The 15,611-nt window shown below is 40.6% G+C and overlaps 1 protein-coding gene across 5 annotated transcripts in view; it reads right to left on the reverse strand.

Annotated features, from left to right (window-relative positions):
* Positions 1-15,611, reverse strand: part of LOC135798587 (hemicentin-2-like) — a 120,930-nt gene that overhangs the window by 21,398 nt on the left and 83,921 nt on the right. For all 5 annotated transcript variants that reach the window (XM_065311459.1, XM_065311458.1, XM_065311455.1 and 2 more), the window contains exon 6: positions 22-173. In XM_065311459.1, coding sequence (XP_065167531.1) covers positions 22-173 — 152 coding nt within the window. The remainder of the gene's footprint in view (positions 1-21; positions 174-15,611) is intronic.

A 15,611-nucleotide genomic window follows, 5' to 3' on the forward strand; every position in this document is an offset into this window, starting at 1 on the left:
AAGATAGAAAGAGGGACTCACCATTATGCGCGTATCTTTCATCTCGACGCTGCCCTTCCACCATGTGATCGTCGGCGTGGGGCGGGCGCCCACCACCTCACAGCTCAACTCATACGTGTGTCCAGCGGAGAGCGGCCGATTGTCCCCAATCAATTTCACCCAGAGTGGACGCACTGCAAAAAACAAACGCAAAACAATTAACACAAAAATATTGATAACTCACTCAGAAACTTTTTTATTTTTGGATTGTGTTCTGTTAATTTGATTCTGTTAATAGTGCAATAAAATCCAGGGCATGTGTACTAGGCAAGAGATGGTGTGGTTACGAAGAAAATTGGAAAATGAGATTAAAACTTGTAAAATAAAGGACGTGCCGAGTATAGTTTTCGGTCGTTTGCGGCGTCCGCAAGTTTATTCCGTTAGATTTGGGCGATTTTGTCATAGCCGCCGCCGCCGTGTGTGTGTGGTGGGTTTTTGCCGGCTTGTCGGACCGGACATAATTGCTTTAGAATCTTCGCGAGCCGAATAAAACGAGGCAACGAGTGGCCGCTCCTCGCACATGTGCGACGACGTGCGTCGCACCCGAATTTATACGCGAGACGGGCAAAGAGCGGCGCAATCTAATGTAATGTAATGTATTGTAACGAACGGCCGGTCGCGTAGGAAGGCATGCGAAATCGAATTAACCACCGCGTACAATTCACAGTCCTCGCCAAACCCAGCAAATCGAGAAAACTCATTCTAGAAAATGAAAAATTTAACTACTCATAGAAAAATTCATAGATTTCTTAAATTTTTTCCTCAAAAAAACATAAAAAATAAACAAATTTATTAATTAACTAGTTAACCGGGCAAACGTTGTTTTGCCATATAAATTATTTCAAGTTTCTAGATAAATTGTAGTTTAGACAAAAAGTAACTTACTTATTATAAAAAATAAGGGTTGGTGATAAGAAACCAAAAATTTAGGGTTGTATGTATATTTTAATGCCACATTAAAAAAATAAAAACAAAAAAATTCGACCAAAATTTAAAAAAAATTAAGGGTGAACAACCCTTATCACTTAGAGATATGAAGTTACCGATTCTCAGACCTACTGAATACGCATATAAAAATTTTCTTTGAGCGGGATGAAAAATGATTAAATTACTAAAATGGCTATAAAGAAATAGGGGTTGGTGATAAAAAACTAAAAATTTAGGGTTGTATGTATTTTTTAATTCCACATTATAAAAAAAAAATAAAAACAAAAGAATTTGTCCAAAAATTTAAAAAAAAGTTAAGGGTGAACAACCCTTATCACTTAGGGGTATGAAAAATAGATGTTAGCCGATTCTCAGACATACTGAATACGCATATAAAATTTGGTAAAAATCGGTAAAGCCGTTTCGGAGGAGTATGGAAACAAACACTGTGACACGCAAATTTTATATATATAGATTATAATTTTGTAATTTGTATGTTAACACTTGTATCATCATGATAATTAATTCTTTGCTTGTCATTTTTTGTTGTTCATAATTCGTTTTTTGGAGTTCATCTATTACCGGACACGTTTATTTGATAACTTTCTCATTTTGCCGCTGAGGGTCGATGTGCCGGAAACAATGTTTCCTGAGCAAACAATGTCGAGCACGAAAAGGGACAAAAACCCGACATGATGAAACAAAAATGATTAAAATTATTACGAGCGCCAGAATGCTTAAAATATGCAAAAGGGTCGAAGGTTGAACATGAAGAACCCAAAACTCCCACCCTCCAAGGAAGCAGTATAACCCACATGTGTATTTCACCAACATTTAACATGTTTAATCACTTGAGTTTTGACATTTCGGGTTGAAAATTTGATTTTTTGATGTTTTTCCAAGCGAACATTTTCCGAACGATTAAATTTTCATCGCCGTTGAACCTTCAGCTTGCTAATTAAGCACTTTCACATCGGATAGTTTTTGTTACACACCTAATAATCCCTCTCCCCCGTTTGTGAGGGTTTCCAGTCAACGAGCCAAAGTTGATTCGCTTTGGTGGACGACGCAAGAGGGGTGGAGGTCTCATCAGAGGCGGTAGGCCATGTGTGTGCACGACGCGGATTAGCGTTAGGTAAATTTCGGGTCGGTTGAACACGAACTCGGCCCAAGCGACTGAGACTTTTATTTTCCCTTCAGCCTTGGACGCGCAATTCGAATTCACAACTCCACATCATCCGCATCCGCATCGTCATCATCATTCTCGGAATGGGAATGGGATGGTGAAAGTGTACACTTGTTGGTTGATCATCTCGTTCGTCCTTATTTGCTTATTTGCATTTATCTTTCGCGGCGTTCATTAAAACCAATGTGGGACTTTATCGAGTGTTATAATTACCCACTCCTGATGCGGAGTCATTAAAGATGTGCTTAATTAATTCCGACTCTAACATTCTCAAGCTTGTTTTTCGGCAAAAACTCATCGGCCACTCATGGCGGGGTGAGTGTGTTGACGTGACTAATTGGTTCAATCAAACAGTGCCCGGTTTTTTTTCGGAAATTATAATTAACGATGACTTCGGTTCGATTTTGATTTTTATCGTTTTTTTTTGCTCTCGCTAGTGTCTGGTTGGTTTATGTCGGACGTGCTTTTTGCACCACTGGCCGAAAAATGAAAAATGTACCAATGACTAATGGTGCTAATGATAAATGAGGAAAAATTGAAAAATCTCCATTTGCGATGGCGCACGTTCGCGTTCGACGAAATCCACTTCGACGCACACACATTTCGAGGGTTTTTGGCGCCGTCTTGTTTTTCCGCACGGTCATAATCCCACATCCGTTAGTTTATTGTGCGAAGCACTTATCCAAAGTAAATTTGGCGCGCGCACAATATTTTCTAATAAATAATATTTATCGAAAGAAATACACTCAATTTCCTCTCGGGAACTACTGTGCTGCTCAAAATGTGTTTGTATTTTATTTTCGATATTTTTTGCTCAACTTGGCCCAAAACTTCACGTTGTGTCATGTGAAAATCAACAAATCTTCGGTTTAATCTTTTCTATTAGTTCCGACTTGGCCTTTTTATGCAAGAGGAAAAAAAGGAGTGGAATATTGTTTGGAGGTTGCATACCGTCGATGGCAAGGTCAAAAATGGTTGGCGTCACCATTTTGGAAACGTTGCTCGCCCGTTTACTCATAACTTCTGATGCGGATAGAAAAATATGAAAAGTTTGCGCTCGCCTAGACCCCTAGACCAAAGGGGGTTGAGAGTTACGAAAAAGTTGGCCGCCTACGAAGTCGTAAAACACACGCCCCGTCGCTTTTTCTCCATCGCCAAAAATATACAGAGTATTACAAAACATAAAAAATGATTTTTAAAAATATTAAATTCCAGAGTTTTGTTTTTTCCGCAATATTTTCGATTATCCTGTAGGTAAAAATCAGGATTTCGGTAGTATATGCTCTCCCGTTGTTAGTTCGGCAACTGACCGTAACATTTATTGTCGACGCACGAAAAGTTTTTATATGCCTTTCGGCTTTCGGTTTCGCCCCGGCTACGAGTTAGGGGTGTCTGGGCTATTTGTAACCTATAATCATAATCTGCTCGCTTTCCGATCCTTTCGCGCGAAGGGCGAAAATGAAACACGGCCGAAAATTCAAAAACGAAACACAAAACACACGTAAAATGAAATAAAATGCGTGGAAAACCCGCGCATCATACTCGACGGGAGATTCATTTATACTCCTCACACAAAAAACAACCCTCAAAGTAAAAAACAAGCGTCATTTAATGCAAAAAGGCGCATACACTCATGTTCTAAACGAAAATGTAAAAAATGTAAACAGTACTTTTGCTTTTCATTCAACGCACGCCGCGGCCCTTGCAGCCCTCAGGATAAGAGTAAAAATCATATATGAACTTGCAAACAGCGCAAAAAAAAACTGTTGAACATTTGCTAAAAGGTTTAATGATTTAATACTTTTAGGATATTGTGTGCTTGTGTGTGCGCTTAAAAAATAAAATATCCCAACCGGAAATCAGATGAAAAAGCATCCGGCAATCGATGATCGGGCGCGCGTTACATATTTCGAGCGTCTGTCGGCGCGTAGTAACATATAGCCGGTTCGGGAACCACGAGCGCGTCGCATGTTTCAATTCGAAATTGTTGAAATTGTCTGCTGGGCGCGTTTATTGAAAAATGCATTTTTTTTTCATTTTCGTCCGCGCTTTGTGCTCGACGCGCACCGGCAACTCTTTCGCAGCAGCGCTATAAAATAATACGCGCCCTAAACGAAATGCTCGCATTTTGGAACGTAACGAAATGGAACGGAACGTTGCGTAAAACCCTTCTATCCTTGAAACCCAGGCGCGCGCCAGCGCACCGAAAAACTCGGGTGGAAATTCTGTTTTTGACAAAGGAGGAATATGATTGTCGATTGCCTATATGGCCATACACCTAAAATGCGTATATAGCAGCGACAGGAACCGAAGCGTATGCCTTACAACCGGATTCGAAACGTTTGCGAAACACCTAACGTCGGAATATGAATTAATGCGCGCAGCGTTGGATATTTGGCATAAACAAGTAAATCAAGCGAACGAGATGGGCGTTCGGCGGGATGCATACGTGGCGGCGCACGCAAATTGCACGAATTGTTCAAATAGGTAACTTTACTTAATAAACCATACATCACGCGATAATACCGTGAATAATCTTCGCCGGCATCACACGCCATCCGGGCACGGTGCGCACACTTTCGAAATTCTTGATACTAAGAGGGGAATTTAACAAATTCAACGTTGCGGGGTTGTTCCGGTCGTCAATTTGCATTCGAAATTTATTGGTGAATTAAGTAACATGTAAATATACATGCTCAAGGAACTAAGTATAACCTATAAATTAAATTTGACTACCACACACCAGGCGGCGTTACAAGTGAGGAAATATATGTAAATAAATTATGCAGCAAGGATGTCAAATATTGTCGTAAACTAGTTGCAAACAGATTACAGCGCGAGAAAAAAAGCACGGCGCGCCAATAAAAGCGAACAAATTACAAGTCGACATCGAAGCGCGTCGACAAGATTCCGAATGCATAGATATTGGAATCTCGAATCTGGAATCTGTTTGATGGAAAGAGGTGCGGAGGTCGCGCGCCGAGTTCTGGAATTGTTCGGGAATTGGAAACACGCCGAACGTGCGCGCGTCCGCGGAATGAAGAAGTGCGAGTGCACAAACAATTTTACGAAGAAGCCGCTGCCGCCGCCGCCACCGCCGCTGCCGTCTTCGTCGCAGACAGATATTTATGTAACGCGAGACGTCTGGACGTATTTGTAATGAAGCTGCGCGAAATTCTATATCGACGCGCGCGCGGCATTCTCGCAACGCAAACAAATACGCCGAAGAATCGAAGACTTACACATGCACAAGATGGCGGCCGGACGTGCCGCGCAAAGATTCAGAAAAACTTGAACAACTCGTCGAAATGAAATATTACTCTCGAGTACGAGTGAAAATTTTAAAGTCTAATGTAATTTTTATGATTTCATTTTAAACCGCGCAAGAATAAAGTTTTAGCAAGATTTAGATGGCGCTGATTTCAGTGACATAACAAAGGTTATACATATTACACTTTACAAATGTTATGGAGGGGAATAATATTCAATTTCAAAATTGAAAATACACAACTAAAACTAAAGTTTGGAGCTGAAGTTATCCGCGCCCCACGAGAGGATGCGAATATCACGAGCAGAGCAAAATAACATCAAAGCATAGGTTGTGTTAAGCTCACACCGCGAGGGTGGCGAAAACACAGACACATCTAGCCATGGGGCGTAACCACATGACCACAACATGCCTACCGAAATTAAAACTACCGGATGCTATATATAACATCCTGTATGTCATACTATTGAAAGTTGTAGCGTGCACTCGGTTGACATGACAGTCTGAAAAACTCCGAGCTGTACACTGTCGAGTGCTGAAAGCCAGGGTGCACTGACTGAGAGTTAAGAGCGCAATTAAAATCGTCGGCCTTCATCGGAGTGATGAGTGTTGCGGATGCACGCCGGATGCGCTAACAAGGTGCGTTTATACTACGCGAATGGCAGACATGATGGCAACGTAGGCAACCAAACACATTCATCATTCATCACTCCGAAAATATCTAACGTTTATTCATGCTTTACGCGTAGTTACTTCTAGTGATTGTACAATTTATTGTGGAACAAAAGAAGACATTAGTCGACGTTGCTCTCGGATGTTAGCCGCGTGAATTACGACAAAATGGCGTCCATGGCAAACATTGTTGCAATGGCGGAGAACGGTAGCAATGTGGGAAGTTTTGCGAATTAATGTCGCTCGTTGTCCATTTAATTGCGCACTTCTGTGCGCGTCGGTGCAGTTTCTTCCTCGCAACAGCTCCCCGACACACTCTCGCCACCATTCGCTCCCGGGCAGGACGATCCCGTTGACTTATTTATAGATAACGTTCGTTAGTTGCTTCTTTGCTCGCGCCCTGCTTCGTTAATCTGTTTGTATTTGTATTCGCCGTTGATGTTGTTTATGTGATGCACACCGGCTTAACTCGAAAGCATTCCAGAAAGACTAAAAGCTCCTCGGATGACGAGATCCAAAGGATACACACACGCCCGAAGGGTGCATTGTCGTTAATTAACTCGAATAACATGTTGTCGATTTGATTAAAATAGCTACTTATAATTAATTAATTAATTAATTAATTCTATCCATATCCTGGCATTTTTGACGCAATTTGTTCCCTGTCCTGATACACCCATTAAATTAACGAACTTTTTAGTATATTCACTGGGTCCCCATTGAGGTAATCCTTATTTATCCGTAGACAATTAATACTCCTGAAGGGAGAGTACAAAAACCCTGTTTAATGATCCTTCCCGTGATTGTACGTTTATCTGAATCCGTGTATCCGAATTCAATTTCAATTAACATTGGCTTTATTTACAATTGATTGTGCTAGTATACTGGTATAATCAGGGGGAAGCTTTCAGGTGCACTCATTCTTTAATGCTTCGAAAAATTACCTCTTTGGGCCGAGGATTTTTACTGGAAACTCTAATCTAGTCTAGACTGTTGGGGATTAATTTCAGCCGTAGCCCAAAATCCACCATAGAAATAAAATTGAGTTTTTATTGTTTCTGACCTCTTACAGTTCTACGAGTAACCTTGGCTTTGTGCTCGGATAAATTTCCATTTAAAACCGACGACGATTCCATTCTGAATGTGAAAGACTTGCACGCTTCTCGCCAGGATCACGGATCAAGTGTTTCCTAGAAGAAGCGTCAGCTTCGAGGTGAGGGTTAGGTGAGACGGCCCCGGGAAGATCGTCAAAGCGAAAATGCACCCGACCGCAGCGCATCGCGCACGATTCACGAACAATGCGCGAACAGCAAAAAGACCACCAAACCCAAACCTGCACGCTGACCAAAATTCTGGGATGCGACGACGACAACGACATCTACACCGCACGGCGTCCAGCTGTGATATACGACACCTCACACACAGTCATGGACACATCCGTTGGAGCTGAAACTGGTTCGAATCTAAATGGCTCTCTAACACTCGACTGGTTCGTTCCCCCGTTCCTGGAAAGTGCACAGTGACACATGCATCCACGTCGAGTGGCGCAAACGCATCCGGGTAACCGGGAATGTCCTGCATGTACGTGGCCGACCGGACAAACGGATGGGACACATTGCATCATACAGGGTCTTTAATGAATCATAGAAATAGGAATTTCTATCATCGCATTACTGGCCCCATTGTAACTTCCACCCAGGCAGGAACTTTAATATTTGCGTACATCGAGTGGGATCGAAGCAAAGCGCAAAGAGAATATCCGGATATCAAAGTATATCAGGCGGTGGCAATCGATGCTGCAACCTGCCGCACATGGCACACATTTCGATGTGACTGCATGTCGCAAAGATCCGACATGGTCATCGCCATTACTATCACCAGAGAATTTCAAATATTCAACATTCAAACCGTCAAATCTCTAAAAACACTATGTTTAAAAGTGCTGGTGGCGGTGTTTTTAAGGAAAGCACGGGTCTACGTGACATTTAATTAACTCTGGATGTGCGTGGGCGGCGAATGGTGGAAACCCGACGAAGCGCAAACATACATTGCGGACGTGATAACAAACGTGTACATGCAGAGTTAGAAATTACTCGCAGACAACTAGGCCAATAAGAATTGTGCCAAATAACATAACCAAACAATTGCATCCGCAAATGTATCTATCAAATTAAGATGTGTAGATGTGTGTGTGTATTTGGTTGCATAGCTAGCGGTTGAGACTTTTTCTTTTTTCGTTGTGGTCTCATTTAAAAGCGCTTAATTCCGGTAAATTTACCCTTATTCTTTATTCCACTACACTGTCTTCCAATTCCTGCGCACATGGCGTGTAAAAGTAAATGTATGTTTTCGTTCGCTCTCCGCCACTCGCACTCGAGAACAGCCAGCGCCAACACCTAATGCACAATAATGTTATTCGCCTTCGCTCCTCGCTATTCCTTTTTCAGGCAGCGTATAAATGAAGAATTCCCAAGAATACTAATCGCCCCATCGCATCGCACGACGACGTCACACAAGAGCGAAGGTACTTTGTTGCTTTATTTGCTTTCTACGAAACAATCACACGTCGATATCATCCTGGGAAAGTTACGCAAAGGAAGCGTCCTTTGTGAATTGTTGCAGATAAAGCAAATCTAAGATACTCAGAATATTCGGATAAGAAGGACGTGTTTTTTTTTGTCGACTGAGATGAACGTTTCGTTTTTCATTGTCTGCTGATGCTTTACTGGTTTTTGGTAAAGGTGGTGCGCAAATTTGATATTCTCCTCGCTTTTTACGCGCGTGCCCGTCTCCCAAGACTTTAAATTATTAAATTAAAGGGCCCTCGCCGCGTACGCCATGTTAATTCGCACGAGCACCGCGAGACTACACCATTGAAATCGCAAGAAACAAACCTGGGTGAAAAAAGACGCACCCACATAAAAATGCTTTATTTGCGCGAGAGTACCCGCCGCCATGTTGGCGCTAATAAAACGTCGCAGTCACATCCGCCAGCTACGGCATCAAAGTCGCGAACGAGTCTTCTAATTTCGTTATGCGCGAACTTAAACCGAAGACAAACGAAATGAAAGCGTCCCTAGTTGGCTTCTGCCGATTCCAACCCACGCGCTGCTCCTACTATGCAACCCAATGTACAAACTGAATACAAACACAACATAACTATAACTTTCCTCGCGACGAGTTGAAAGTAAAGCAGTAATGCAAACAGGGCAAACACACGTTTAGAAATTGCACAACTGTAGTTTTAGTCTTGACATGTTGACATCTCGAGACTTTTGTGAAGTTGAGGACGAGTTGCACATGAAGCCGACGACAGCCGCGCGTTCTTCTCTCGGCTTTAAAACCTGATTGCGTTAAAAGTTTAATCAGCAAACGAAATTTGTTAGTTTGCGCAAATCGTTAGAGAGCATACGAGTGCGCGCCTATGTGTGCATATATACAAAGTAAACAAGATGTCCGCCCGCCGTACCCCCCGCGCCATGACAGCCCGAGTGAATAAACAAACAAATTGAAGCCGCTGAAGCACGCGCTTGAGTGTATGTGTATGCCGAACATATTAGGAACTTTGTTATGCACTTCATATTCATTTAAAATTCAACAAGCGCCGAACAACTAACAACCGACAAACAAGCAGAAACAAACCAATACCACCACTAAAATTATACTTCCACACAACTTTAACCACAAACAATTCAAAATTTTTGATTTATTTGATTTCATCGAATTGCGCGTTTGGTAAGTTGCCTATCTGCATAGAAACGAAGGTAAATTGCATGTGGGGTTGCAGACACATTATACGTTTGTCGTGTGCACATCAAAGGCACAAAACGGTCATCGAAAACACAGATGTCCATTAATCATTTTGGAAGGAAGGAAGAGAGGCCACACTAGTCTCACTGATCCACTGAAGTCCAGTTGCCTTCGGGTGCGTTAATGAAAAGAGATGAGGGATTGAGCCACTACAGGGCAGTTTGATTAACGCGAAACGTTTGATCGAGCACGAAAGCTACACAAGAAAATATCTATGATTAAAACTATATGCAACCAACTATACACCTTAAAGTGTACATTTGGTTGCAGATAGTCACTAAAGCCGAAAGAGGCGAGAAAAGAGACGCGCGTAGAGAACGCGTTAACCAAGTTAGTTAGCATCCTAGTTAGTCTATAACTGGATAACAGACGCTCCCACAGCGGGTACGAAGCGCTGAGCAGCGAACGAAAATCTATTTCGCATCAAAGTGTCCTATCAGGAGCTCCCAGGCTATTCCCTGACTACTATCTACGGCTATCCTATTAAAGTCAAGTCAATGCGCTAATTTTATTTAAGTTACTTCAAATATTTTCAACTCAAAATTACTCACTGCGCTGTACGCAACCCATTTCACACAAGCCGAGCATGTGTGACATGGCAGCGAGCATGATATTAACCTTTTCCTCCCTCTTTGAGTCCTTTCCGCTGTAGTTATATGCTATATGCATTAAAATGCGAATGTGCGAATAGGCTAACTAAGTAATTGGTAAAATTTGCATGTTTTACGTATGCAATATGCAATTTTAACATTATTACCGCGAGCAGAACCCAAATCCCCATTAAAAAGTTTAGCCCCACAATAAAATAATCCAATAACAGACGCACGACATGACTTTTAATAAAATTTGTTTAAAAATTAATTATAATAGAAATAGAATTTAAGGCTTTTGGGTGGAAAATGCAGTCGAGATGAGATTAAAACGCGGCAAACTGTAGAGAGACGTCTGAAATTAAATTTAATCAAACTCGATCGGGTCCGGACGGGGTATTTTACACAATGTCGGCGCACTCTGATGAAAGATGCAACTGGGGGATGCACCGTGCCGAAAGGCTCCGCGGACATCCATAAAATACGCTGTGTTGCTCTTTCGCCGGCGCGCGCTTATTAAATTCCATCGATCTATCTTACGAAAACGTCAATATTTCTTTTATTTTGCGCGCTCCGCTTTTATAATGTTGATTTCAATCACAAGTCATATTATATCCCAACTCAATTTTCAAACTCAATCTTCAATTGCAAAAATTCGCGTTTTTATCACTCGAAAATTTTAAAATAATAAAAATTTGGGTGTTTAAATAGCTGTTGTAATACTCCCAAAATGTGCGGATGACATGGAATAAGTACCGGCGGAATTAATTACGTGAAGTTAATTAAATTAAAAGTTGTTCATTAAATAAGGACTTTATGCAGTTTATAAAGCCACCTCGGCTGAATTTCGAAATTTCGACGCGTTTCGCCTCTCGAAAGTTGGTCGGGAAAAAAAGCCTCGTCCTTCTTCGTCCTTTTCGTACCCCCGCACTCGCGCAGAGTTTCGAGCGATAATAAATAAAACGCCACCGCCGTAAAATTTCCATTTTCCACTTCTTTTTATACACGCAATAACCGGATGAAATACCTATGAGGAAGTCGGGGACGTCGAGAAGACTTTAAGGACATCAGTGAATATGGAGGGGGTTGGAGTACGAACTGGAGCAGTGGGCTATACCTTAGACCAAGAAGTTTAAGGTCTAAGATGTAGCCGTAGAGTGGGTTTTCTGGTACGATGACGACGATATGCTGCCGATGATAAATATTAGAGATGATGAGGAAAATGTGCAAATGCGCATGGCAGCGAAACGTCCTCGACGGGACATCCGAGTAAATGATATGGAAAAAAGTTGGAGAAATATGATGTGCGATGTGATGAAAAGCAAGAAAAAAAAAAACTCAACCGTCAGCTGTCAGTTGAGTTGCCTATATCAAATTTATACAACATAGGCAACCAATTTAACATTTAATACCAGCCCGCATTTAATTCCATTTAAATTGATGGTTTTAATGCATACTGCAACGAATTTAATTGACTTAAGCAATATTTATGCTCGACTAAATATTATGCCGCGGTGCAATTACACTTTATTGTCCAATCAAGCGCTGCAAACATTCGCTCATGAATCGTGGGCTATTTAAACATACAAAATCAAAACTCGATCAAAACGAAATTAATTAATATTCAGATTATTAACGAATCATTTCGGCTGCGACTCGCGACTGTAATGCCAAACGCACGAAACGCCCTGGTTTGATGGATGATACTTGTACGAACATTTTTGCAAAACACTCGACAACAACATTTCATACATTTTCATATTCGATCCGCCGCGTGCGGCGTGCACAAACATTGCGTGAATATTAATTAATCCCGAAACAAAGTCAATATTAAAATTTCATTTCGACTGATAAACTTTTGTTACTGTTGTGGGCTTGTGAATTAATTTAATTTTTAATTTAGCAGAGAGCGGCCATTTTGCGCGTTCTTTACGTATGATATAATCTGTGTTATTACTTTATTGGTGTTTAACTTTTATTGCCTCGTGCCGTTTTATATATTTAACTTTATTTTATGCCCTCCCCCATTCCATGAAGTGGAGGAGAGGAGGAGAATGCCGACCATTCTGTTTCATTTCTTAATAGAAACATTACGACTTTTGAGCGGCCGAAATGAATCATGAATAAAATTAACGATTCGACGAACGACTCTTTAAAAGTGAGTGGGAACTTAGTGATGGTGGAGGCGCGCATTCTTTGATTACACGATTCTTTTATATCTTGGCAGCCAATGGAAGAGGCTGCTTTTGTTTACCAGCAAGAAAAGTTTACGGACAGCAAAAATTCGAAAATCAATATTCGTCTTCCCATCGCGGAAAAAGTTTGCATGCATATTTTTTTTATAAATATTTTAATCTGTGGTTGTAATTTTGTAAATAACGCAAGAAAATCTATAGAAATTTTAATTACCACAGCGTATATTTTCCAGCCTTAAGCCGTCTTTTGTTGTGCGATGATAAATACAAGATTTTCGTCTTAAAAGTCTTTTTTGTCTGCTTATAAAAAAGAATAAAAAACGAAAAATCTAAAAATGCATCACATTGAATTCGCGAATTTTGAATCCGCAGCGCCTGAATGAAAGAAAACTGAAAGAAGCAAGCGAAGAGGGGTGGCGGTAATTAATAAAGTTGATGGACGTGAAATTGGCCGATCTGAGCGATCCTCTTCAGTTTAAGCCAAAGCTAAATTTCCGCAAAGTTTAGGAAACATTAATTAGCGGTCTTGAATTAAGAAAAAAATGTTTGGAAATTTAAAACAAAAAAAATCAATAAAAATCGCTATATATCAAAATATCTTCTCTAACTTAATCCCTCTTTTTCACATTACATACCAACGCTGTCGGAGAGAATTTCTAGCTGCTTGTCACACGAGTAAAAGTACACGACACGATTCAATTAATGACTACCGTATTGACTTATTGCCAAGAGAGAAAAAAAAAACTGAAGAAAATAAAAAATATAAAATTGATTGAAGTGAAAGTTAAAGTGGCACTGTGAAAAAATATGTCTAATGCTGTAAATTGCACTGCAGGAGAAAAGAGTAATGATCTGCAGGGTCACTGTGATCATTAGTCCAAATATATCTTGATTTTTTAGAGTTTTTAGAGTTTTGAAAAAATAAAATAAGAAATAGCTACGAAACAGGTTATAAACATTGACCAAGCCCTTTTTCTCTAATAAAACAATAGTAGAAAAATCATTCTCCATGAAAATATGCATCATTATCTCCTTACAATACAATTTCGCATTTTTCCGAAATAAGGAAAAACCGCTGAGATTAAAACACAATAGGTTTTTATCCCGCTTTTTTTGCGACTTCTTCAAGCGCACGAGTTTAGTGCAGTTTGCGCTTACTTTCATTATGATTCATTGAATAATACAAATGAGAGGAGGGTAAAGAAGAAGGCGCAGAGAGAACTAAGCATTCGATGGCTCGGTGGTAAAGTTACAAGCAGATTTTCCACGATTCGCGTTTTTTGCGTGAATAATTTATATAATTTCAAGCTGAAGAAGCACGGCGTGCACTTCAACTTCGATTACAAAACGAATCGAGTTCGCGTTCGGACCGAGAGCAAAAAATCGTTTGCTGCTCAATTCAACGAGACGTAAAGCCAAAAAAGAGAAGCAGAACAAAACATTCAACTTCAAATCACAAATTTATACATGTACACCAAAAATCTTCGCGGAATAAATAGACTGTTAAAATGAAATAAAATAAAACAAACGATTTAGATTCGTACTCGTATTACATGCAATCTCAAAGTATTTCTTTGAAAGACAGCCCAAGCTCAAGAGAGCCGAAGGAAAAATTCGTTTGTAGTTCGTATTAAACATTAATCTCGTTAAACAAGAAGATGAACGCGTGCATCGGCAATGTTGGTGGAGGCGCCGGGCGAGCGTTATTGGTAATGAGATTTCCGCGTCGAATTATAAAGATTAAAGCGTTGCGAAGCGCAGAAAGACGTCGGCTGTATCTTTTGCACCGACTGCCAACGTAAATATATTGCTTATTTTGGCGAAAAATGAATAAATTCCAATAAACATGCTCGTATTTACCCTTGACGACTCAAACCCGAATAGAAGTAGAAATTGATGGTACTTACCTAAAACAAAAAGAAAGAAACATTATAAATTTGTTAAAATAGTGCAGTTGAGTTGAAAATACGTCCTTGGACTGCGAAAAGATTATTCAGCACTAATCGTTCATCATCCTCTCTTGAAGATGGAAATGCCATCGAATTAGCGCCTTAATCCGCGCGTTTAAAACACGACAGCGTCTCGCGCATTTATATTTCACGGTATAAAATGTATAAATTTGTTAAATTCCATGCTGGCTCAAAAAGCTTCCTTTGATTTTCCATAGCTTGGGCCAAAATTAAAGCGGGCGTCGATTTAAAGCGATTACCAGCAAGCGCAGTGACGCCAAGACGTACGTCCAACGCACAGGACGCAGAAGGGGCTAAGAAGGTACTACTTAATTATTAAATCCGGACGGAGGGGTATAACTTCGTGATGCGTCGACAAGTCGCGCGTTTTCCGCTCGACGCGAACCCAAAAACTCACTTAATAATTCGTTTATGAAGTCTCGGTCGTTGGCGCGGGACTTATTGCATTAGCAATTGAAATTTTAATCGATTGCGGTGTTGTATTTAGGATTTTCCAACGTGCGCGACGTTTAAAATATTAACAGAGTCAAGGAATATCGAAACATGTTTAAAATATTCCTGCAAAACAATGAAAATTCCTATTTGTTTCAAGTGAAATTTAAAAAAGCAATATTTGACAATTGACATGAGTTTATATCCAGAAAAATTTCGATTGAGCACAAGTGGCATTTATTCAATTCCCAAACACTTGTCGTCGCCTGGGCGGCGCCTCCACCATTCGTTTTCTTCGCATTGGGATTTTTTTTCATTTATTTTATCCTTATCTCGGCGGGTCGACGCAAGACGCTCGTTGAAAGCGTATTAGTTCGACGTCATGTCCTTCTTCATTAATGCCGTCTAATATACGTCGGGCGCTGGATCGACGTCGTGAGTTTTTTGCGCACTCTTTGTGTTCCCCGGACAAGAAGGACTCTTGATGTTTTCAATGTTTGCGATGTAAGCGGCATTATATTA

This window comes from Atheta coriaria, unplaced genomic scaffold (genome assembly GCF_025399875.1).
Source record: "Atheta coriaria isolate IRGN ID8LTWV9N9 unplaced genomic scaffold, Caltech_Dcor_3.1 hic_scaffold_9_pilon, whole genome shotgun sequence".
NCBI lineage: Eukaryota > Metazoa > Arthropoda > Insecta > Coleoptera > Staphylinidae > Dalotia > Dalotia coriaria.